General features: G+C 44.6%; 2 protein-coding genes across 2 annotated transcripts in view; both read left to right on the top strand.

The window, feature by feature from the left end:
* The window catches only part of LOC310942681 (DDB1- and CUL4-associated factor 1-like), a gene marked incomplete at its 5' end in the record, with an annotated part of 33,608 nt that extends 23,392 nt beyond the window's left edge, over positions 1-10,216 (top strand). The window contains 7 exons of the mRNA XM_083908097.1: positions 6,799-6,892; positions 7,007-7,111; positions 8,253-8,326; positions 8,404-8,502; positions 9,274-9,432; positions 9,513-9,621; positions 10,007-10,216. Coding sequence (XP_083764223.1) covers positions 6,799-6,892; positions 7,007-7,111; positions 8,253-8,326; positions 8,404-8,502; positions 9,274-9,432; positions 9,513-9,621; positions 10,007-10,050 — 684 coding nt within the window. The 3' untranslated portion in view covers positions 10,051-10,216. The remainder of the gene's footprint in view (positions 1-6,798; positions 6,893-7,006; positions 7,112-8,252; positions 8,327-8,403; positions 8,503-9,273; positions 9,433-9,512; positions 9,622-10,006) is intronic.
* Positions 10,217-11,847: 1,631 nt separating this feature from the next.
* Positions 11,848-25,374, top strand: part of dock3 (dedicator of cytokinesis 3) — a gene marked incomplete at its 3' end in the record, with an annotated part of 71,641 nt that continues 58,114 nt past the window's right edge. Inside the window, exon 1 of the mRNA XM_083907665.1 lies at positions 11,848-11,915. Within this exon, the coding sequence (XP_083763791.1) occupies positions 11,879-11,915 (37 nt within the window). The 5' untranslated portion in view covers positions 11,848-11,878. The remainder of the gene's footprint in view (positions 11,916-25,374) is intronic.

The following is a 25,374-nucleotide window of genomic DNA, read 5'->3' as shown; positions in this document are numbered from 1 at the left end:
ACAACAAGAAGGAGATCGCTTACCTGAAGCGAGCGGTGCGAGAGCTGCTGGAGCAGGTTCGCATCAAAACGGAGACGATCACCGTTCTGCGGGGGAATATCAAAGAGTTGCAGAGCAACTCGCGCGCCGACAACCAAAAGCCGCAGAGCGAGTTCAAGGCGACGGGCGGCAAAGTCGACGCCGCGAAGGCCAAAGTCTTCCAGGGTGAGAAGGCGGGGAAGGAGGGCAACGGCGAGGCGGCGGCGGCGCCACAAATGCCGACGACGGCAAGAAACGCCAAGAAAGACGACGACGTCAAGCGCCTCAAGGTGCAGAAAGTCCAAGAACCTCACAAACCGGGATCGATGCGTAAAACCAACTAGAGGCCGAGGTCTTTCGGAAACCGCAACTGCTGCGGATCTGTGTGCGTGCGCAAAAAAACGCTGCTAGCCCGAGATCGTGCTGTCGACTGTGAGTGACGCTAATCCAGGAGAATGTTTTTAGTGGCAGCCATCTTGGAATCCGATGCCGAGGTTGCGACGACTTTACGAGCGCGGGTTGCATTCAGAACGTCCAACTAGGAACTTCCGACTACAGCTGGAACGCACCGCACAACGTTTTTTCCTTTATACACTTCTAGCGCGGCTTGTTTTGTTGTTTTAGTTCCTGCTCTGACGAGGCTCGATACTAAAAAATGTGAAGTCGACAGGCTGCCGGCCGACGCAAGACTCTTAACGCTAAGTTGGGTCTACGCAGCGAACAAGCTATGAATTTCATTTTGTTTTTTAGCCTTTCTTTTTACTCTTTACATAAATACGTTATTATAGTTCAGAACTATAATAAACTATCTCTATAACTGTGGAGAAAAGCGAATTAGCGCTGAAATTAGCTCTTTCGCAGAAGGGGTCTCGCGTTAAGATTTCCCCGGGGAGCCGACCAGGCTGGCCATCGTCACTTTCCACCTTTTTGGTCAATAAATAAAATATATATTTTTGATCTTAACAATAAGCGCTTGAATGCAAACCACGGGGGGAACAAAAATAATAATTTCCTAGATAAGATAAATGATAATGATCATATTCTGAGAAGGTGGTGAGCCCACAAAATTCTCTTAAAACAGGAGAATGGATGTGAAGCTGCGTCGTGTGCGCTGTTGACCATTAAATTAGCGCGAGAAGTTGTTAAAATAGCATGCCTTTACGTTAGTTATATTCACAATATAATATACAGAGCAATCCCTGCAAAGGTTTTAGGTCAACGAGAAAAGACGAAAGCCCGACGCTAATAATTAACATCTGCGGCTAACTGGAAAAGCTTGAAACTGTGCCAACTCGCCAAGCTAGCATCGCAGAGGACGGTGGACACCAAGGGCGTTGGTTTGACGTGGATTCATCCTTTCACGAGAGACAAAAACAAATATTTAAGATGAAGAATGAATCCATTAAAAGAGTATTTGAATTGTAATGTACGCTTAAGGTTGAATTCATTTTTTAAGTTTTATTTGTGAAGTATGACAGAAGTTTGTACCATTGAACTTTGCCGTAAAGCATTTTTATTGACTTTTTTCTTCGATGGTAAAAGTCGCGTCATTTGTGGTTGTTATATAACGTTTTTTTTACGCCCCAAACGATCACGACATCAGATTTACGGATCGTTAATCCCGGTCAACAAATTTGGGCTGTATGAATAACGTAGAAGGTAGTTCGGGGGTGCGTTCCAGTTCTAGTTGGAAGTTGGAATTAGGGGGGACGGGGGTGCTTCTTCCACTTCCAATCAATCGATAGCAAAAATCGGTGGTGTTTATTGCCCTTCAATCGTATTTGCAAAACATTTTAATTCTTATTTTTCCGTCAAATGAATCGCGTTTTTTCTAGGAACTGAACACATCACGGATTTCTGTTGAAAATCTACGTCTGAAAGTTCGGGGAATGTGCGTTGAAAAATTGGATGTGGGAGGTGCCAATAAGTGCGCTGCCCCCGTCCAAATTCACCCTCAACGGCACAATTATCGTACATGTACGAAAATTGGTAGAAGGTCGAGATGAGGGAAGAAGGTCCGCCATCTTGGATTGAACGTTCACTTATTTTTTGCGATTTTGCACCAATGGTATTTGAACGAACTTGTCCTCGAGCTGTCGCGCGATCGTCTTCAAACTTCCTGCTTTTATCCGTGGACACCGTTGATCCCGACTTCTCAACTGCAACGCACGCGTTCAACCTGTAGGTGACGTCACAACGGCGATGACATCACATGACGTGTCATGAAAAGGCTAACACATCAAAGGACAGAGGTAACTTTGGAGCTCGATAAGTAACGGGGCGATGAACTTCAATATCGCAACCGAGCATCCGAGATCACAGTCATAGATCACACCCAAAGTGCGTGGAATATTTGTTCTCGAACAGCACATTTCTTCAACAGACGGACAGCAATTTGTTGAAGGATTGTAAGGTACGTCTTTGAGCCCGTTTATTCCTCAAAAATCAAGTCTGTCATTTGTATAGAACTGTTAGAATCACTGAATTTCTGTTATTCAATCTTCGTAAATGTAAATCGTGTAAATACGAGTGACCCTGACATGTCTGTGATCTTTGCAGTGAAAATGAATGCCTGTGGAGATGGAGTTCACGTGGGTAGAAATCGTAAGTACTTCACGCAGAATTGTGCGATGTTGTGATCTCGACAAAAGCTTTTTTTTTTTGCGTCACGGTAACGATCCTCTACCCCTTACGCAGGTCCATGTTTTCAACTGTTGCCAATGGGAGACGTGCCGACAGCCACCCAGCTCAGCAATGCGGACATGGAGTGGTTGGATTTCGCGTGGTACCTGGGAATCGAGGAGTCCGAGTACGTCGACCTTATGTACCACTTGCAGCACAGCAGAGGCGCTGACATTTTCAACATATTCCAACACGAAGACCTAGACTACGACGACAACCTCGACGACATCGACAACGTCCGCTACATCGCGGACGACGAAGACGACCTGAGCGACATCGAAGAAGAGCCGGGTCCTGGTGGCGAGATCGGCTTTAACCAGGATTTAGACGACGACGTGATGGACGGGGGATCTGACGAGCGGTCAAGAGACCTCGGTCTGGACTTTGAGGAAGGTGCCAACCAACGCGTTGGATGGTGGAGTGAGTTTGATGACACTGACGCAGACAGCGACGTAAATGACGCAGCTGTTGAAGACCGACTGCCTGGCAACGCCACCGGTGGTGACCCCGGCGACGGACGTATAGATGAGCACACTCGAGGTGACGGACATGACGCGGAGGACGGTCCCAACTCTGGAGGTTCTAGCAACCCCAGCAACGCAAACTCTGGCCCTCAAGCTTGTCCAGGTTCTGATACTGCGGTTGCTGAAGAAGAACCCCTGCCATGTTCATCAAGGAAAAGGTCCAGAGAGATGGATGAACAGGAGCCGGAGGCAGGTTGCAGCAAACGGTTCAGGTGGTGCAGCGAGTTTGACGAGCAGGACAGTGACGGCAGCTCCGACCACGTCTCTTCCGGAGGCTTCGGTGACATCAACAGTGCCAGTTGTCAGAATTCGTCAGACAGAAATGCAGGTTCTGATGCTGAGGAAGAATCTGGGAAAAGGTCAAGAGAGGAGAATGAAGGAAGCGGCAAACGCTTACGGAGGATGAACGAGTCTGAAACGGAGAGCGCTGAATCGGCAGCAGTTGTCGAGGAGGACCCGCCGGCGTCAGGAGTCGTGGTTTCTGAAGAACTACCAGCTCCATCCGAGGCGACGTCGAGAAAGCACGAACGGGACTCCGACGCACGGAGAAGCAAACTCCTCAAGTGTTGCGATCAGTTTGTCGACTCGGACGGTGGCGGCGATGCGCTCCACGCCAATGTTCTGTACAGTGCCGATTTGTGCAATAGCCCAACTCCTTCTGACGCTGCGGTTGCTGAAGAGGAACAACCCACGTCAGCGCCATCGCAGAAAAGGTCAAGAGAGCGGAACGAAGGAAGCAACAAACGCTTCAGATGTTTGATTGATTTTAATGACTCGGACAGTGACGGCGACACGGGCAGCGTTTACTCCGCGGCCAATATGGAGAATGCCGACTCTGGCATCAATGGATCAGATGGGAATACTCTCTGTGATGATCTTAACGCAGACCATACCTACTCCAGATCCTCTCGCGACCCCAACAGTTCACGTCCTGGCTCTAGTGGGAATGGCAGCAATACTCGGGAATACCCCAGTGCTGCGGTTGCAGAGAAAGAACCGCCAACAGAAGATAGTGAAGGAAGCAACGGACGATTCAGGTGGTTGATTGAGTTCGATGTCGCCGACAGTGATGGTCACGTGGAGAGTGTCTACTCTGCAGCAGTCGCTGAGGAAGATCCAGCGCTCGGCTACACGTACAGTCGATTATATGATCCTCGAGGAGATGGTCTCAGCATGGACCACGATAGCTCTAGAGCCTCTTGTGACCCCAGCAGTTCAGGAGCTGATGACGATGATGATCATCCATTTATAAAGACCGTTTCTAAAGCTGTGGTCGCCGAGGACGAACCCCTGCCAGCTCTTGCCTGGAAAAGGTCGAGAGCGGAGGATGAAGACTCTGACGCGATCGGCAGCAAACGATTCAGGTGGTGCAACGAGTTTGACGACCAAGACGGCGACGGCAGCACAGACGCTGCCTACTCTGAATGCTCCAACAATGCCGATTGTGGCCTTGGTCGTTATAATAAGAATTGTCAGAATCGTTCACTCGGAAATTCAGGTTTTGATGCCGTGTTTACCGAGGAAGAATTGCTACCGTCTGCAACCAGGAAAAGGTCAAGAGAGAGGGATGAACAGGACTCTGAAGCGAGCAGCAGCAAGCGATTCAGGTTGTGCCATGAGCTCGACGATGGTGTCGCCAACGATGGACACCACAGCGAGCCCAACAGTCAACATGGTCCAGGCAGGAACGCAGGTTTTGATTGTGCCGAGGAAAACCCCTGCTTAGCTCATCCCGGAAAACGCCAAGAGGGGATAAAAGAACCGTTCCGACTCAGTTGTTGGAATTGCCGAGGGAAAGCCTCTGCGAAGTCCAATCCTAATGAGATCAAGAAAGCAGACTAATTAAAGGCAAAATTAGAGTTGCCGATATGGAGATAGAGAAAGGCTGAGCCAGATGATCCACTGCACTCCCGCCCTAAAGGCAGAAGCCAAAAGACGAGGACGATGAGTACGAGTTCAGCAACAACTTTGACACTGTTTGATAATCACACCTGGCCAAGATCTTGCTCACGGTGTCGGCAGCAGAAGGCTGAGCGACGTGGACCTCGCGTTGACGCGTCTACAGATCGCCTTGCCGAGTTCTGTCCAAATACATTTAAAAATGAAAAAGAAACGCGACCTCAGGACGGTTCTTAGAGCATCCGCTCATCAATCTTGGCACGCCTCAGAGTGCGCTATAAACGGCGTGGTTTGAGAATCCATCCTTTATCATCCTCCACATATAGTGAAGAAATGTTCAGACTACGTAATAATACCCAGGCCCAGGAAGGAGGACCCGCGAGGCATTTATAGATGGATACAAAGGCATTTTAGAGGCTCTTTGGTATCAGCAATGTAAATAACACGGCATAGTATCTGTAGCTAAGATAGAAAGCTATATATATATGTATGTATATATAAAAAACTAAACAATATATTATCACTTTTAACCTCGTCTGTGCATGTGTGGCCTTTCACTTCACCTTGTGTTATCATGGATACTTTAAACCAAAGCACTCATTATCCTTCATTGACGACGCCACCTACTGGTTCATGCCCTGCAAGTCATGATTATCAGGACAGTGTTGTGGACACTGTCTCTCTGCCGTTGACGTGAAATGAGCGAGTAAAGTTACGACGAGAGAGCAAATGACGACTAGTGATGTCTGAAGACTGACTGTCCAAGATCCCGAGGACAATCACTTGTCCAGATGCAGAGTGTGCTGCACATCGGTGAAAGTTCTCACAAGTACATTAGGTCCTTGAATTTAAGGGAACTGGTCCAGGAAAGTCCTCAAAAAGTCCTTGAATTTTAGGTTTAGGTTTCCTTCTTGCGTGAAGTGGTATCACGGCTAAGAGGCTCTTCAAATTAAGATTTTTCAGGGGGTCACAAGTATTCAGACACCCGACCGTGACAACAAACCAACAGTGGTTTGGTCCAGCTTTTGCAACTATAACAACTTCCGCTCTTCTTGGATGACTTCAAGGTTTTGAAGTCTTTTTTTTGGGGAATTTGTGTCCGTTCATGATGTCAGACGCTGACTTTGGACGAGAAGCTCTGCCTATCTGTAGTGAATTATCTGCAAGGAATAAATAAATTGATCTTTAGGAATGTTCTCCAGAAGTCCTTGAATTTTAAGGGGAACTTGTCCAGGAAAGTCCTCAAAAGGTCCTTGAATTTTAAGGGAACTGGTCCAGTAAAGTCCTTGAATTTGAGGACTCTGAAGGCCAGTCAAGGTCTTCAACACTAATCTCAAGGACCGTCCTCAAAGTGTTGCCACAAAGTTGGAAGCATAGCATTGTTCAAAATGTCTTATAAAACACCTGAATTCAACACTTGTACACTCGTGTACTTTTTGTCCGTACATAAACTGGGACACGCAAGTATCTTTCCGAATGTTGAAATAAGTTTTGTAAGCGGTCGCCAACGAAGGTGGACGAGTAAAACCTACTAAAATAATAATAAATAAAACCTAAAAGGCTCGTGGTCCGTCTCACTCTCGCTTATGTTTGACCTTTTATTCATTCTGCAGTACCCGTGTGTGCCTGTAGGGTTTCCTGTTGTGCAGTTTTCAGCCTTAACAGCAGGTGTCAGTGGGACCTGAAGACCTTCCATCTCCTGCACACCGTCCCCGCCCTGGACCAGTGCCGGGTGGTCTTCAACAGCAACGCCACCATCATGTACGGAGGTAACGTAAAAAACAACAACGCCAGTTTTGACGGATTAAGACGCGGCTAATTCAGAAAATGCTAGCCTGTAAAAACGCGTTGGCTCTTCCTCTTCTTCTTCCTCCTTGGTCCAGCTATGCTCCAAGCTGACGATGAGGACGATGCGATGGACCAGCAGATGAAGAGCCCGTTCGGCTCGTCCTTCAGAACCTTTGACGCTACAGACTACAAGCCCATTGGTAAGAAACACTCGGCTTTACGTCTGTTATTGTTACGATAATTTAGTCTGTGAATGCGTTTGGCGTGAAACTCGCCCAAAGGTTTGTATTTTTTGTGAAATTTTAAATATTTGTAAATACTTCCTATGACGTCCAAAATACTTGCGTCTTTCTTTACCTCATCTCACGTCGGTAGAACACAAAGTTGTGCATTCCAAGTGGAATTAAAGTCCTTGAATTTGATGGAATTTCTCCTGGAAAGTTCTCAAAAAGTCCTCAATTTGAGGGAATTTCTCCTGGATAGTCCTTAAAAAGTCCTTGAATTTGGGGGAACTGGTCCAGGAAAGTCCTTGAATTTTAGGGAACTGGTCCAGGAATGTTCTCAAAGTCCTTGAATTTGAGGGAATTGCTCCTGGAAAGTCCTCAAAAAGTCCTTGAATTTTAAGGGGAACTGATCCAGGAAAGTCCTTGAATTTGAGGGAATTGCTCCAGGAAAGTTCTCAAAAAGTCCTGAATTTTAAGGGGCAGAGTGAGTGGTTTACACACTTCAGTTTCAGTGATAAAGACGTCCACAATACTTGCGTCTTTCTTTACCTCATCTCACCGTCGGTAGAACGCAAAGTCGTGCATTCCATGTTGCGTTCATTCTCAGATATTTATTCTAATTTTTCATTCCACTTCAATGTAATAAACCTGGCAATCCAACAGGTGGCAGTGTAGGTATTATTTTTCATAATCAGGACTCCTGGTTAGGGTCCGAGTTATTCTTATTTTTCCTCGAAGTAAATCGCTTATTTCAAGGCCTGAACAAACCCGAAAACTCATGGATTTCTGCGACGGCATCAGACCTGACGGTCCAAAAAGTCCGATGTAGCGTTGCCGTAACTCCGACAGGAAGGACGCCATCTTGGGCTGAACAGCCATTTTTGGCAATTGGCGATTGGCGACCAATGGCGTACGAGATAGGGGGCACTAAAGTCACACTTGGGTGCCAAAAATGTCCCGGCCATTTAAACCGAAAACACAAATTTTTAACCAACAACCGAGTCTCGATTATGAAAATAATATGTACACTGCCACCTGTTGGGTTGCCAGTTTAATTACATTAATGCCAAAAAAAAGGGGACCAAATGATGAATTGTAAAAATTGTTGTTTTCGCAGCCACCGTGGACGTGAAGAGGAACATCTTTGACCTGTGCACCGACAACAAAGACTGTTATCTGGCCGTCATTGAGGTACGACATCAAAAAAAACAATCACAGAGAAACAAACCTGACGACGTGACGTCATCGACGTTCTCTTGTCTCTGCAGAACCAGGACACTGTGAGTTTTGACATGGTCTGTCGTCTCTACGAGGTCGGACGACAGAAGCTGCCTGAAGAGAGAGGAGACGACGACGACGACGACGAGGTGAGAGACCAATGTAGTCGACTATCTGCAAGGAATAAACAAACTGATCTTTAGGAATCTTCTCAAAAGGTCCTTGAATTTTAAGGGGAACTGGTTCAGGAAAGTCCTCAAAAGGTCCTTGAATTTGAGGGAACTGGTTCAGGAAAGTCATTGAATTTTAAGGGGAACTGGTTGAGGAAAGTTCTCAAAGTCCTTGAATTTGAGGGAACTGGTTCAGGAAAGTTCTCAAAGTCCTTGAATTTGAGGGAACTGGTTCAGGAAAGTTCTCAAAGTCCTTGAATTTGAGGGAACTGGTTCAGGAAAGTTCTCAAAGTCCTTGAATTTTAGGGAACTGGTCCAGTAAAGTTCTCAAAGTCCTTGAATTTTAAGGGGAACTGGTTCAGGAAAGTCCTTAAAAAGTCCTTGAATTTTAGAGGGAACTGTTCCAGGAAAGTCCTTTAAAAAGTCCTTGCATTTTAGAGGGAACTGGTCCAGGAAAGTCCTTAAAAAGTCCTTGAATTTGAGGGAACTGGTCCAGGAAAGTTCTCAAAGTCCTTGAATTTTAAGGGGAACTGGTTCAGCAAATAAGTCCTCAAAAGGTCCTTGAATTTTAGGGAACTGGTCGAGGAAAGTCCTCAAAAGGTCCTTGAATTTTAGGGAACTGGTCGAGGAAAGTCCTCAAAAGGTCCTTGAATATGAGGAAACAATGAGCCACGTCTCCAATGATCCGAGGATTTAACGCGTTAATCTGTGAATATCTTTTTTAATCCTTGTTTTTTCTTCCTCGTCCAGGACGACGACCAGGACGACGATTCCTCGGACACGGACGATGACGACGATGACGATGACGACGATGATGAAGACATGGACACAGACCCTCTGATCGAGGAACTGACCAATGACGGAGGCCGAGAGAACCGGAGGAGGACGGACTCTCCCACAGTTGAAGACGTGAGCTCGGCTTCCTTTTGTCCTCTTTGTCTTTTCACTCGGTTCTGATTTGACGTTCTGAATCTTCATCGTCTTCACAGATCGCTGAGCTTCTTCTTCTTCAGGGAAACAGCGACGACGATGATGACGATGACGACGACAACGATGACGTCAGCGCCTCAGACGATGACTCGGCGGATTCTTTCAGAGGTGATGACGGCTCTGAGCCGCTCGACCTTCACAGCTCAGACTGAGAGTCGTGACGTTTTTACGTTCACATGAACGCAAAAAGTGAAGCGTTAACTTCTGAGAGTGTCTTTCTGGAAACTGAAAAGTTTGCGGATTTGGAAAAAAAAAATCCAAGCCCTTGAAAGTTTTTATCTAATCTAAGTGAGTGACTTTGGTGTGAGAGAGTGAGTGACTTTGGTGTGAGAGAGTGAGTGACTTTGGTGCGGGAGAATGAGTGACTTTGGTGTGGGAGAGTGAGTGACTTTGGTGTAAGAGTGAGTGACTGGTGTGAGAGAGTGAGTGACTTTGGTGTGGGAGAGTGAGTCGATTTTTAACCTTTGAAAATGTTGTGTTTTTTCTTCCACAGATGAAGGCGAGCGGTCGGACGACGACGTTGACGTGTGGTTCTGACGTGGACGTCGTCAAACAGACTCTTTTGTCCTTTTTCGCACTCGCGTCGAAGGCGAAACCCGAGTTTAACGTGAACGCGATAAAAAAACGACTTTGACGAGTCGGTCGCAGGAAAATCGCGGTCATTTCCTCCTGTGTTTGTTTTTTAAAAAACGTCAGAGACGACGACGACGACTAATAAATGTTTCCCAGACGACGAAACGACGACAAACTCTCGTCGTTTCCGTGACGGAGACGAAGAAAAACAGTATTTACGAACTTTTTACTGTTTGTGGCAGAAATTAAATTAATAATGATGGAAATGAGCTTTGATTTTCTTTCTTTATTTTTTTTTTGAGTAAACTATCACGTAACCACGCTTTAATGTCACCTGTTGTTGTTGTTGTTGTTGTTGTTGTTTGTTTTATGTCACAGGAAGTGAGCGGAGAGAGAAAGGGACCGTCTACAAATGGTCAACATCTTCACAAGAAATATTTTCAGAATATTAGTTAATATTTGTTAATTTTATCGTCATAAATTGAATTTAAATAAAAATAATAAAAAAAAATGTTTTAATGAAAGAACAATTTAAATTTTTACAAAACATTTTGTCATTTATTTTCCTTTAGAGAAAGATGATACTTTTTTTAATTAATTAATTAATTAATTGATTGATTGATTGATTGATTAATTAATTAATCAATTAATTAATTTAAAAAACAATTCTTAGTTCTTTAAAAAAAATCTTAATTCAGATGTGAATTTTGTTATTTTTCTTTTCTTCTAATTTGTAAAAAAAAAATTCTTAAAAGATAATTAAATAAAAGAAAAACAAATTTAAAAAAAATATATTTTTTAATGATTTCTGTATTAAATTGTTTTTGCAGGTGAGGACAAAACTAACCTTTAATGGTGTCGTTCCTTCGCTCCGTCACTAGAGGTCAGTGTCACACAAACTATTCTTGTCTCCATCTGTGACGTCACTGAACCCACACACACACACTGATATTTATTTATTATTAATCTGTGACAGAACAATAATATTTATTCCCAAAGTGACGTCACTGCGACCTGGTTTATTTTAAACAGTTTTATGATGTCATTTTTTTTATTAATTTTTTTTTCCCCCATAAATAAATCACAACTTTATTTAAAAACAGGAGTCTGAACTTTAACACACTTTATTGACATAATATGATAAACAAATAAATGTATTTATTTATACAGACAAATTTAAAAATGAGAAAAAAAAATTATCTCACGCGCAGCACCGACATGCGCGCGCTGGATCGCGAGGACTGACCAGGAGGGGGCGCACTGACTGTGTGTGTGTGTGTGTGTGTGTGTGTGAACACGGTTGAGTCTCTCACAGAATGACAGGCTCGTGCTCCAGGATGGACGTGGATTACGCGCGCGCTCGCGGTCTCGCGTCGCTCCGTGGTTAAAGCGGATGTTTGTTTATTTATCCGTTTGTTTGTTTTTTTGTTTTCGTGTTTTTTTTTTTTTTTTATCCCGGGTGATTTTCGCCGTCTCTTCACACGAACTCGAGCCGATGCTCAGCGTCTTCACAGCGGCGTCTCTGCGCTGCGTGTGTCCCCCCCCCCCCTCCACCTCCTCCACCAACTCCCCCTCCCCGCACACACACACACACTGCGCAAACCTGCGTGGATGTGACGCGCGTGATTCAGTGAAAAACAACACGAAGTTTCCCTCCTGTGCGTGAGTGTGTGCGTGTGTGTGTGTGTGGAGCTTCATCAGCAGGTTCCTCATGAAGCTTCACCGGAGTTAGGATTAAGATCTGCGTGCACCGGGATTAACCGGGAATCATCGGGATTAACCGGGAATCATCATGTGGACGCCGACGGAAGACGAGAAGATCGGAGTGGGTGAGTAAGTGTGTGTGCGCGTGTGTGTGTGTGTGTGTGTGTCCTCATGGAGACCAAAACCTGGTCCTAATGAGGCAGAAGTTCATGATTAAGGTTTGACTTTTGGTGTTCTGATTGTGACGTTTGTTAAAAAAAAAAAACCTTAAACTGTCCCTTTAACGCGCTCTCTCCGTCACGTCCATTTTTTGCTGACTCATGCTCCGGCTGGGACTTTGCTGCCGTTTTTTTTTTGCGTTTTTGAATACAGTGCAGGACTTGTGTCGCCCCCCTGAGGCCGTCCGAGTCACGACGACGACAACGCGGGAGAATCGTCTGAAGCGCTGACTCGGCAATTCCCAACGACGTTTGTGGTTCACGATGAATGCCGAGTCATCGTTTTCCCCCTAGACTTTTTTGTGGTGTTTTGAGGGTGTGGCTTGGTGAAGCGAAAAAACGCTGAGTCAGCGATTCCCAATGACTTTGGCGGAGGCCGTAAGTGTGTGTCTCGTTTAATTGGGTATGCCGAGTCATCGTTTTTCAAAGACTTTGTGGTGTTTCCAGGCGTGGCTTAATTAATTGGGAATGCCGAGTCAGCAATTCCCAATTGCGGTGGTGTTAAGGTGTGGCTTAGTGAAGTTGAAAAGCTGAGTCAGCAGTTCCCAAGGACTTTCACGGAGGCCATAAGTGTGTGGCTTATTTAATTTGGGAATGCTGAGTCATAGTTTTTCATCATTATTATTGGGTCGTTTGAGGGCGTGGCTTAAAAAACTCGGCAATTCCTAACATTATTTTTCTGATCGTGTGCCGTAGTTGGAAATGCTGAGTCATATTTTTTTCAATTATTTTTTGGTGTTTCCATATGCGGCTCGTTTAGTGGAAAAGCTGAGTCAGCAGTTCCCAATGACTTTCGCGGAGGCCTAAGTGTGTGGCTTATTTAATTTGGGAATGCTGAGTCATAGTTTTTCATTATTATTATTGGGTCGTTTGAGGGCGTGGCTTAATTGTGAATGCTGACTCGGCAATTCCTAACATTGTTTTTCGGATCGTGTGCCGTAGTTCATTGGGAATGCTGAGTCATCGTTTTTCATATATTATCGGGTTGATTGAGGGCGTGGTTTGATTGTGAATGCTGACTCGGCAATTCCTAACTATTTTTTTTTTTGTGCTAGTGTGCTAGGGTGTGCCGTAGTTCATTGGGAATGCTGAGTCATCATTTCTAAACGTTTTTTTTGTTGTGTTTCCAGATGCGGTTTAGTCGAGTGGAAAAGCCGAGTCAGCGATTTCCGTGGAGGCTCACAAGTGTGCCTTACTCGATCGTGAATGCTGACTCAGCACTTCCTTGAAACACCTCCGTCGGTTGCGATCGCGCCCTGAAGCATTCTGGGAAACGTAGTTTGAATATTATATCTCACACACACACACAAAAGTTTTGAGTCGTTTGTTTTAAACACGTGGGAAACGGACGAGGAGCTGTTTGTGTTGTCGCCGTTGTTGTTGTTGTTGTTGTTGGATGAGGCGTTGCATACTAACGTGGGGGGGCTGATGGGGGGCGGGGGGGGGTCTGCGATGACTGGTGCCCGGTTATAGAAAAACAACCATTCAGTCCCATGAATGCATCTTTGTGGCTCCACTGAAGCTCCTGAATGCAACACGGCCACGAACCCGGAGGGGGAGGAGGGGGGGGGGCACAGCACTCAGTTCACACACACACACACACACACACACACACACACACACACACACACACACACACACACACATACACACACACACACAGTGGAAGACGGTCACATGACTCAAAGACTCTTAACCAAACGCACCTGTGTTCATGTGTGCAAATACACGACTTCCTGTTTGTCATATATTTATTCATGAATCGGTCTGAATGTTTCGTGAAGGTCAGGTGATCGCCCCATTCCATCTTCGGTAAGACTCCGCCCACCGATGACGTCACAAAACGTGACTGTTGTCGCATTTTTTGCCAAGATAAAAGTGGCTAAGTCACGAAAAACTCCAAAACTTGTTCAGTAACCGGTTACTAGAGTTAACCGTTGTTAGCGTTAAACGGTGATATTTTATCAAATGGAAAAGAAAACCGGCCACTAAATCTGTGGGGCGCTAGCACAAAGCTAACACATCGCTAAATCTGTGGGCGCTAGCACAGAGCTAACACAGCGCTAAATCTGTGGGGTGCTAGCACAAAGCTAACACATCGCTAAATCTGTGGGCGCTAGCACAGAGCTAACACATCGCTAAATCTGTGGGGCGCTAGCACAAAGCTAACACAGCGCTAAATCTGTGGGTGCTAGCACAATGCTAACACGGATAACTGTCCCACGGTCATATTTTTTCCAAATGGAAAAGAAAACCGGCTAAATCTGTGGGCGCTAGCATAACGCTAACACATCGCTAAATCTGTGGGCGCTAGCACAGAGCTAACACAGCGCTAAATCTGTGGGCGCTAGCACAGAGCTAACACGGCTAACTGTCCGACGGTGATATTTTATCAAAGAGAAAAGAAAACCGGTTAAATCTGTGGGCGCTAGCACAGCGCTAAATCTGTGGGCCAGGACTAACGTTCACATCGTAGCCCCTCCCCCCTCCATCATCCTCCATCCTCCTCCTCCTGAGGGTGAGATCATCAAACCTCAAAGTTAACAATCAAACACATTCTCTTTGCTAATTTCAGCCTTTGCTTGTGTTTGTATTCAACATTAATCCTCATTTCCTGAGGTGATGTGGGGGATAAAGGACGGCTTCTCCTCCTCCTCCTCCTCCTCCTCCTCTTCTTCTTCCTCCTCCTCACTGGAAATCTTCAGTGTGTCGTAGCTTCAGTTTCAGGCTGTAATTCAGTCGCTAAAATGAAATTAGCGCCGTTAATTAGAACGAATCAAACAGGCCCTGAAGCTCCTCGTCCTCCGTCCTCTAAGCCTCTTATCTCAGAGGGGGTGGGGTGGAGTGGGGGGAGGGGGCGGGGCCAAGCCTGGCACAGCACAATCAACACACAAAGCTAATGCGGCTAACTGTCCCAGGGTGATATTTTATCAAATGGAAAAGAAAACCGGCTAAATCTGAAGGCACTAGCACAACGCTAACACGGCTAACTGTCCCGCGGTGATATTTTATCAAAAGAAAACCGGCTAAATCTGTGGGCGCTAGCACAAAGCTAACATGGCTAACTGTCCCGTGGTGATATTTTATCAAAAGAAAACCAGCTAAATCTGTGGGTAATAGCACAATGCTAACACGGCTAACTGTCCCTCAGTGATATTTTTATTAAATGGAAAAGAAAACCGGCTAAATCTACAGGCGCTAGCACAAAGCTAACGGGGCTGACTGTCCCACTGTGATAGTTTATCAATTGGAAAAGAAAACAGGCTAAATCTGTGGGTGCTAGCACAAAGTTAACACGCCTAACTGTCCCATGGTGATATTTTATCAAATTGTGAATAAGTGAATAAATAGGGAGGCCCCCCCCCCAAAATAAAATTCTCCCTCTGGCCCCTTAAAGGCTTGGGCCGGCCCTGGTTGCAGCTCCTCCATGTAACATAAAGGCTAACGTCTTTCTGCTCATTTATTATTCATCGTCCTGCGAACAAACCGGGACTTTATGAGCAAAACGTTAAGAAATTACGTTAAATCATCGAGACGATTGTGACGCTCGGGTTCACCGCGCAGCTTTAACTGGGGCACGTGTGTGCTAACACGCTACAGAGCACACGCTAACAACACGGACGTGAACATGAATTTTTCATCCCGGGACAAAAATCTCCGGTGACGGGGAAGCGTGAGGATTTGATGTTTTTAATTTTTTACAGCAAACCACTCACTCTCCCACACCAAAGTCACTCACTCTCCCACACCAAAGTCCATAGAGTAAAGCAGTGATTTTAACATCACAGCACACAGGAGTTCACAGGAGTTGTTGATCCACTGCTGCCTCCATCACTAACTTACAATGACTGATTTTAGTGAATTCAGCTTTTAAAATATTTACTTTAGACTTAACTCAGTGACACAAAGTGACCACACGAGGCAGCAGAGGACCAGCAGCTCCTGTGTCCCGGTGGGCTAAAATCACTAGTTTTCTCTATGGGCTTTGGTGCCGGGAGAGTGAGTGTTTTACAAACTTCAGTTTCCTGTTGTTAAAGTCTGTCTCACAGTGAAGATAAAGACGCGAACGTGTTCGTAAAGACGTCGTAGACTCAATCGGACGTAGATTTATGAATGTGATTCTTTTGCTAAGTGGCTGAAAAGCTGTATTTCCCGCTATATCATGTGATCGCATACGTGTGTTGTCACGTGACGTCGTGTTACAGTAAATCTGAGGCCGGTTCTTCTTTCTGTCGACTGAGCTCGGTCCACGCACACACACACACGCACACACACACACACACACACACACACACACAGCTTTGATATCAGGCCTGTGGGGGAAATCTCGTTGGCTCTGCTCTCACATTCTCTTTAGACCGGAGTCTTTAATCTGACTGTCACCGCCGAGCCTTTAATCTGACGACACACAATCTCCTCGCACATCAGTCGCTGCTGTTGTCGCCGCCGCCGCCGCCGCCCACAGACGCTGAAAGTGCCCGTTATTCACCGAGGGATGAGCCTGAATTTTCTTGTTTTTGACTAAATTAAAGTCCATCAGTTCTCGTCTCATGTGTGTACAGTGTGTAGTGGAGTAAATGTAGGTCAGTTTTGTAAGAAAACCTTTAACGACAATCATTAAACTGGATGATGGGGCCCTCGCGTCCCCCAATCAAGTCGGGGAGTTCCCTGACCTCACTGTCAGTTTGTGGCGAAAAGGCGGCGAAATTCAAAATGGCCGCCATCACATTGGGTCACGTTTGTGTCTGTGGACGTGTTCGGTGTCGTTCTCTTGTGTCACGTATGAAGTTTCATGGCGATCCGTCAATGTATGGTGAAGTTCTCGGGCACTTCCTGTTTCGTGGCGAAATTCAAAATGGCCACCATCACATAGGGTCAGGTTTGTGTCCGTAGACGTGTTCGGTGTCGTTCTCTTGTGTCACGTATGACGTTCCGTGGCGATTCGTCAATGTATGGCGAAGTTCTAGGGCACTTCCTGTTTTGTGGCGAAAGGGTGGCGAAATTCAAAATGGCCGCCATCACGTTGGGTCACGTTTGTGTCCATGGACGTGTTCGGTGTCGTTCTCTTGTGTCACGTATGACGTTCCGTGGCGATCCGTCAATGTATGGCGAAGTTCTAGAGCACTTCCTGTTTTGTGACGAAATTCAAAATGGCCGCCATCACGTTGGGTCACGTTTGTGTCCGTAGACGGGTTCGGTGTCGTTCTCTTGTGTCACGTAGGAAGTTCCGTCCATGTATGGCAAAGTTCTAGACCGTTTCGATAATGTTTTGCTAGGTGACTAGCTACCTTGCTATCATCTATCGTCTATCTCGCAAGCTTGCTAGCATCTATGCATCTTCCCAGTTAGCTAGCTACATTGCTAGCCAGCATCTGTCTATTTATCTTGCGATCTCACTCGCTAGCATCTATCAATATAGCAACGCTACCTGGCTAGCGTCACAAATGATTGGTGGCGTCACGTTTCACGCCAGGGGGCGCTACAGAGCAACATGAAGTGTGTGGAGTTTACGCTGTACCTAATTATTTAGTTAGTTCTAAAAGTAGAACAGGTTATTAACTGTGAGTGGGAACAGTTCTTTAAGTGTGTGTGTGTGTGTGTGTGTGTGTGTGTGTGTGTGTGTGTGTGTGTGTGTGTGTGTGTGTGTGTGTGTGTGTGTGTGTGTGTGTGTGTGTGTGTGTGTGTGTGAGACTTCCACACAACAGCGTTCTGGAGGAGAGTTCCGTCGTTGTTATGGTGACGGCTCGGTTTCCGTGCACAGCCTTGGCAAGACTGGTTCCACCGTCGCCATAACAACGGTTTAAATCCTCAGCTTCCACACACACACACACATACACACACAAGTTAAGTTAAGTTTGGTCCAAGTTAGCCGTAGGGGCTACGCCATCTCTCACTTCCTCCTACCAACCGTCTGATTGAAGCTCCGCCCACAAAACGCAAAAGGAGTAGCGCTTTGTCGCCAACATTCGTATTCGTATTTTTTTTAATTTTGTAAAGTTGTCCTGTTCAGTATTTTGTTGTTGTTTTTGTTTACATAGCTAACATGAGTTCATGTGTTTTATAAAAGTACAGAGATTTCATCTTAGCCTGCTAGTTAGCTTGTGAGCTAGTATCTGTCTATCTCGTTACCAAGCTATCTATCTATCTATCTATCTATCTATCTATCTATCTATCTATCTATCTATCTATCTATCTATCTATCTATCTATCTATCTGGCTTGCCAGCATCTATCGAGAAAGCTAGCTGACTAGCTACTCTGCTATCATCGGTCTATCTCGCAAGCTAGCTAGCATCTAACTGTCTATCGAGAAAGCTTACTGACTAGCTACCTTGCTATCATCGGTCTATCTCGCAAGCTGGCTAACATCTATCTAGCTATCAAGTTAGCTAGCTGCTTTGCTAGCATATATCTGTCTTGCACGGTAGCTAGCATCTGTCTACTTATTTCGCGATCTCACTCGCTATCAATCTAGCAAGCTACCTAGCTAGCGTCTATCTATCTATCTATCTATCTATCTATCTATCTATCTATCTATCTATCTATCTATCTATCTGGCTTGCCAGCATCTATCGAGAAAGCTAGCTGACTAGCTACTTGCTATCATCGGTCTATCTTGCAAGCTGGCTAACATCTATCTAGCTTACAAGTTAGCTAGCTGTCTTGCTAGCATATATCTGTCTTGCACAGTATCTAGCATCTGTCTATTTATCACGCAATCTCACTCACTAGCATCTATCAATCTAGCTCGCTACCTAGCTCGCTAGCATCTGGCAAGCTACCTAGGTAGTATAACAAATGATTATAGCGCCGGGGATGATGTAATGAAAAAATATTTTTAAAAATGGAGAAAGAAGAAGAAAAAATGCGAAAGGAAAGGATCTCTAATAAATATAATATAATATTTTAATAAATAAACACAGATAATTATTTAAAAACACCAAGACTGAACAGATGAACTCTGACCTGACGCCTACGCTACGATATGTTTCACTCAGCAGCTTTTTTTCTACTGTGACTCACACACACACACACACACACACACACACACACACACACACACACACACACACACACACACATTGTTGTGTTTTAATGAGACTCGAGTTCAAGGCGTAAAAACCGACTTGTTAGATTTTCTCGCCTCCTCGTTCTCTGCAGACGATAAAACTCTGCTCATATTTTCATTAATTTCATCTGTTTTTCGCACGCTTCACTGACTCCGCCCCCTCCAGGTTTAATTGCTAAGTTAGTTAAGTTAAAGCTAGCGGTCAATACAAAGGCTAGCTAACATTAGCAACACATTATTAGCTGGTGGTCGGGAAAAGTCTTGCTAACATTAGCAACACATTATTTGCTGGTTGTTGGGGCAAAGTCTAGCTAAAATTAGCAACACATTATTAGCTGGTGGCTGTGCCAAGTCTTGCTAACATTAGCAACACATTATTTGCTGGAGGTTGGATCAAAGTCCAGCTTACATTAGCAACACATTATTTTCTGGTGGTCAGGGCAAAGTCTAGCTAACATTAGCAACACATTATTAGGTGGTGGTTGGGGCAATGTCTTGCTAACATTAGCAACACATTATTTGGTGGAGGTTGGATCAAAGTCCAGCTAAAATTAGCAACATATTAGCTCGTGGTCAGGACAATTTTGCTAACATTAGCAACACATTATTAGCTGGCGGTCAGGGCAAAGCCTTGCTAATATTAGCAACACATTATTAGCTAGTGGTCAGGACAAAATCTAGCTAACATTAGCAACGAGTTACTGCTGTGTTGATGTCGCTGCAGCCTGAGCGTCTGGGTCAAAATTAACATAAATTAACATAAATTATTCACCTACACCTTAAAGCTTTTATCGTCGTCTTCTTGATATTTTCACGTTACTTCACATCGTCCGTTTTAACCCCGCCTCCTCTCCCTCTCTCTGGACGTTCACTCTGCCCCCCCCCCCCATCTAATTCCATCTGATGGACGTTTCCATTGACCTGATTAGGCCTGTGTGTGTGTGTGTGTGTGCGTGTGTGCGTGTGTGTGTTTAAATGTTAATGATCAGAAACCAGATTTGTTAAGTGAAGTAAGAGCTAGTGGTCAGGACAACGTCGAGCTAATGTTAGCAACACATTATTACATTTTCAAGATGAGGTTGCTAAGTCAGGGCTAGCGACCGGGACCAAGCTTTAAGCTAGCAACACATTATTAGTGCTACAAGCTTAGTTAGCAAAATAAGTTATCAATGTTTGCTACGTCAGAGCTGGTGACCTGGTCGCAAGATTTAAGCTAGCAACACATTATTAGCTCTACAAGCTAAGTCTGAGTGTCCTCAGATGATCCAGTGATTATTCCATGGGGAAAGTTTTTGAACTTAACGTTCTTACGTTTCTTTTCAAAAAGGTAAAGTCGTGATAACTCTGTTGCTAAGCAACAGGAACTCCAGCGACGGCTCTGGTAAAGTAGAAAGTGTCAAATATAAAGAGTGAAGACGGAGGAAAAACATGTCTCTGTGAAGACAAATTACACGACTGTGTGACCTCTGAGTCTGAGTGACCTCTGTGTGACCTCTGTGTGACCTCTGTGTGACCTCTGAGTGACCTCTGAGTGACCTCTGAGTGTCAACAAAGGTCACACAGAGTAAATATAGAATGATATGTTTCTTTATTAGAAATTAATGGAAGAAGAACTTGTGTAAAATGTGTATATGTATTTATATATAGAAGTGTATATGTGAAAGGTGACATCATTGATCTGGGCTGAGTAGTACAGTAGTGCTAACAATAGTACTTACAGTAGTACTAACAGCAGTAACAGTAGTACTAACAGTAGTAGTACGAGTGGTACTAACAGTAGTAGTAAGAGTACTAACAGTAGTGTTAACAGTAGTACTTACAGTAGTACTCACAGCAGTAACACTAGTACTAACAGTAGTAGTAAGAGTGCTTACAGTAGTGCTAACAGTAGTAGTACGAGTGGTACTAACAGTAGTAGTAAGAGTACTAACAGTAGTGTTAACAGTAGTACTTACAGTAGTGCCAACAGTAGTAGTAAGAGTAGTAGTACTAACATCAGTGCTAGCAGAGTAGTGCTGATGGGTGATGCGCATGTTTTTACAGTAGTACTAACAGTAGTAGTACTAAAAGAAGTACTAACAGAGTACTGCTGTTGTGTGATTAGTGTGTTTTTACAGTAGTACTAACAGAGTACTTTTGTTGCGTGATGTGTGTTTTTACAGTAGTACTAAATAGAGTACTGCTGTTGTGTGATGAGCGTGTTTTTACAGTAGTACTAACAGAGTACTGCTGTTGTGTGATGAGCGTGTTTTTACAGTAGTACTAACAGAGTACTGCTGTTGTGTGATGAGCGTGTTTTTACAGTAGTACTAACAGAGTACTGCTGTTGTGTGATGAGCGTGTTTTTACAGTAGTACTAACAGAGTACTGCTGTTGTGTGATTAGTGTGTTTTTACAGTAGTACTAACAGAGTACTAACAGAGTACTGCTGTTGCGTGTTTTTAAGCCAGTATAATAGAAGCTTAGTCCACTGCTCTAGTTTCAGAACCATCTGGACATCAGGTCACTTTAATACTGGATCACAGAGGACAACGAGCGTGAAGCATGGACACACGCACACACACACACACACACACACACACACCCACCCCCACACACACACACACACACGCACACACACACAGCAGAGACACGTGCTAACCATGCTAAATAATACAAATACAAACTGTCACACACACGCTTACTTACTTCAGCCTGAGTGGACAAACAGTAGATGCATCTGTCTCTGACACACACACACACACACACACACACACACACACACACACACACACACACACGTATACACACACGCACACACAAATACACACACACGCTAAGAAGTACCAACAAACATCTGGTTGATCTGCCTGGCCTACATTATAATGATCTATGTGTGTGTGTGTGTGTGAGTGTGTGTGTGTGTGTGTGTGTGTCACGACACATTAGTAGTAGTGTGCCAACACGTGACGCTGTCTCAGGATCTGCACACACACACACACACACACACACTCACACACACACACACACACTCGTACAGCACTGGTCCTTAACCATAACTCTTAAACCACGTCTTTACCCTTAAAAAAGTCCTTAAAGTCAAAATGTCCTCACATATTTGAACATTTGTCCTCATTATGTCAAAGTGTCCTAAAAGTTTTTTGTGTTGAGTGTTGATCAGTGTCGGCCATCTTGGAATCCTTTATTCAGGTTTGAGTTTTTTGCGACGTTTCCAGAGACGGAAACTTGGAAACTTAGACGTTGTTTTTACTACGACTGGAGGGAAGCACCTGACTCTGCTGTGTCTGTCTTCTTCTTCTGTTCTTGTTGTCGTAGTTGTCGTCTTCGTTCTTGCCGTTGTCGGCGTTTTTGACGTTGTTGTCATCGTTGTCATTCTTGTTTTTGTCGTCGCTCTTGTCGTTGTCGTCATCGTTCTTGTTGTTGCCGTCATCGTTCTTGTCGTTGTCGGCGTTTTTGACGTTGTTGTCATCGTTGTCATTCTTGTTGTTGTCGTCGCTCTTGTCGTTGTCGTCGTCATCGTTCTTGTTGTTGTCGTCATCGTTCTTGTCGTTGTCTGCGTTTTTGACGTTGTTGTCATCGTTGTCATTCTTGTTGTTGTCGTCGCTCTTGTCGTTGTCGTCGTCGTCATCGTTCTTGTTGTTGTCGTCATCGTTCTTGTCGCTGTCTGCGTTTTTGACGTTGTTGTCATTCTTGTCGTCGTTCTTGTTGTTGTCGTCATTGTCGTTGTCGTTGTCGTTCTTGTCGTCGTCATCGTTCTTGATGTTATTGTCGTCGTCGTTCTTGTCGCCGTTCTTGTTGTCGTTGTCGTTCTTGTTGTCGTTGTCGTTCTTGTTGTCGTTGTCGTTCTTGTTGTCGTCGTCGTTCTTGTCGTTCTTGTTGTCGTAGTCGTTTTTGTCGTCGTTCTTGTTGTCGTCGTCGTTCTTGTCGTTCTTGTTGTCGTAGTCGTTTTTGTTGTTGTCGTCGTTCTTGTTGTCGTAGTCGTTGTCGTCGTCGTTCTTGTCGTTGTCGTCGTAGTCGTTGTCGTTCTTTTTGTCGAGGTAGTCGTTGTCGTCGTCGTCCTGTGTGACACTCAGTCGTCCTCGTTGACACCGCAGCGTTGTCTGTGTGTGTGTGATTTAAAGGGCCAGTCTGTAAATGTGTATTTTCTACTCGAGCAGAGATTATCCAGGTCAGTAAGTTGATCTGATTACATCAGTTTAACAGTCGCCTCGGGAGGAGGGGGGGACTCTCTCTCTCTCTCTCTCTCTCTCTCTCTCTCTCTCTCTCTCTCTCTCTCTCTCTCTCTCTCTCTCTCTCTCTCTCTCTCTCTCTCTCTCTCTCTCTCTCTCTCTCTCTCTCTCTCTCTCTCTCTCTCTCTCTCACACACACACTCACACACACACACACACACTCACCTTCTGTCCTCTCTGTTTCTGCACCTTTGTTAATTCCAGTCATGGCTGGATTGAGATTAGAAGATGACTCATCAGTTAAACCATCAGATTAGGTTATGGTTCATCATTAACTGGTTAGTGATGACACTTAATTTAGTCTGTTTAAATGAACGTACAGTAAATGTAATGTGTGTGTGTGTGTGTGTGGGGGGGGGGGGGGGGGGGGGGGGGAGATTCCCTTCCATCAGAATTTCCCTTCGTTAATCCCAATAATCTGTGCTAATGCGTCTTTTGTCAAAAAACACATCAGCTGCAGCCTCCTCCTCCTCCTCTGTAATTGTAACTGTAATGCTAACGGTCGTACTACCAGTAGTGCTAACAGTAGTAGTAACGGTAGCGCTAACAATAGTAGTAACAGTAGCGCTAACAGTAGCAGTAACAGTAGCGCTAACAGTAGTAGTAAGAGTAATACAAGCTGTAGTAATAACAGTAGTAGTAGTAAGACTAGTGCTAAAAAAGTAGTGCTATGCTAACACTAGTACTAACAATAGTAGTAACAGTAAAACTACCAGTAGTACTAAAACTAAGTAGTGCCAACAGTAGTAGTAAGAGTAGTACTAGCAGTAGTGCTAAAAGTAGTGCTAGCAGTAGTACTTACAATAGTGCTAACAGTATTGCTAACAATAGTAGTAACTTTAGTGCCAACAGTAGTTCTAACAAATAGTAGTAACAGTAGTACTAACAATAGTGCAGTAGTACTAAAAGTAGTGCTAACATTAGTAGTAACAGTAGCTCTAACAGTAGTAGTAACAGTAAAACTACCAGTAGTGCTAACAGTAGTAGTAAGAATAATACGAGCTGTAGTAATAACAGTAGTAGTAAGACTAGTGCTAACAGTAGTACTAACAATAGTTGTAACAGTAGTGCTAACAGTAGTAGTAAGAGTAGTACTCAACTTTAGAAGCTAACACCAGAGGCTACCAGCTGAGCTAAACACAGAGGTTTAGCCCCTCCCCTTTTCCCCTCTCCAGTGGTTGTTGATATAGATTTTAACGTCCAGTTAGCCACGCCCACACAGGTCAAAGACGTTAGCGGACAAACGAGCCTGAAGACGCTTCCTGTTAGCGGTAATGTGACTTCCTCATTGATCTCAGTGGATTTAGAGCCTGATTCTACTCAAAGGTCAGAGGTCAAGATGGTTTGGTTTCCTCTCTGTTATTGATTTCACCTCCATGGTGAGGAGGTCTGAGGACTGAAGAGGGTTTCATCCTCTCATCATGATTTATTCAGATTTGCTGAGTCGCTCAAAAAACTGCACTGTCACTGAACAGAGGAATAAAAGTAAAGAGAATATTAAACGTTCATGAATTTGTCATTTTATTCTGGTTTTAATCCTCGAACACTGAGCGTGAAGCAAGAGACCGAATACCCATCATTCATCACCTTGTGCTGGTCCCTAAACTAGGTTTGTTGTTGTTGTTGTTGTTGTTGTTGTTGTTGTTGTCTGCAGTCGCAGAGATCCTGCTTCTCACAGATGATCCACTCGGTCAGTTTGATCAGACTGAAGTCTGTAATCTGAGTAATGAGAGCTTTCCTTCGTCTGCAGACGTTCACAAACGTCTTCATCGTCTTCATCGTCTTCATCCTCAGGCGTTTGGTGTTTCAGTGGAAACATGTTTGTGTTTTTAATATTTAAATATAATATTTACACTGAGGAAAAACATGAAGATCAACATCTACATCTGTGTCAGAGGACGACTGTGTTTAGATTTACATCTAAATCTGCTGCTCTGTATGTGACACATCATTCATCATCAATGCTCTCTCTCTCACCCTCTCTATCTCACCCTATCACTCTCACTCTCACCCTATCACTGTCACTCTCTCACCCTATCACTGTCACTCTCTCACCCTCTCTCTCACCC

The sequence above is a fragment of the Microchirus variegatus genome (genome assembly GCF_963457635.1).
Source record: "Microchirus variegatus genome assembly, chromosome: 21".
NCBI classification, from domain to species: domain Eukaryota; kingdom Metazoa; phylum Chordata; class Actinopteri; order Pleuronectiformes; family Soleidae; genus Microchirus; species Microchirus variegatus.
The sequence above is the reverse complement of the archived record's forward strand: the minus strand, read 5'-3'. Positions and strand labels throughout refer to the sequence as shown.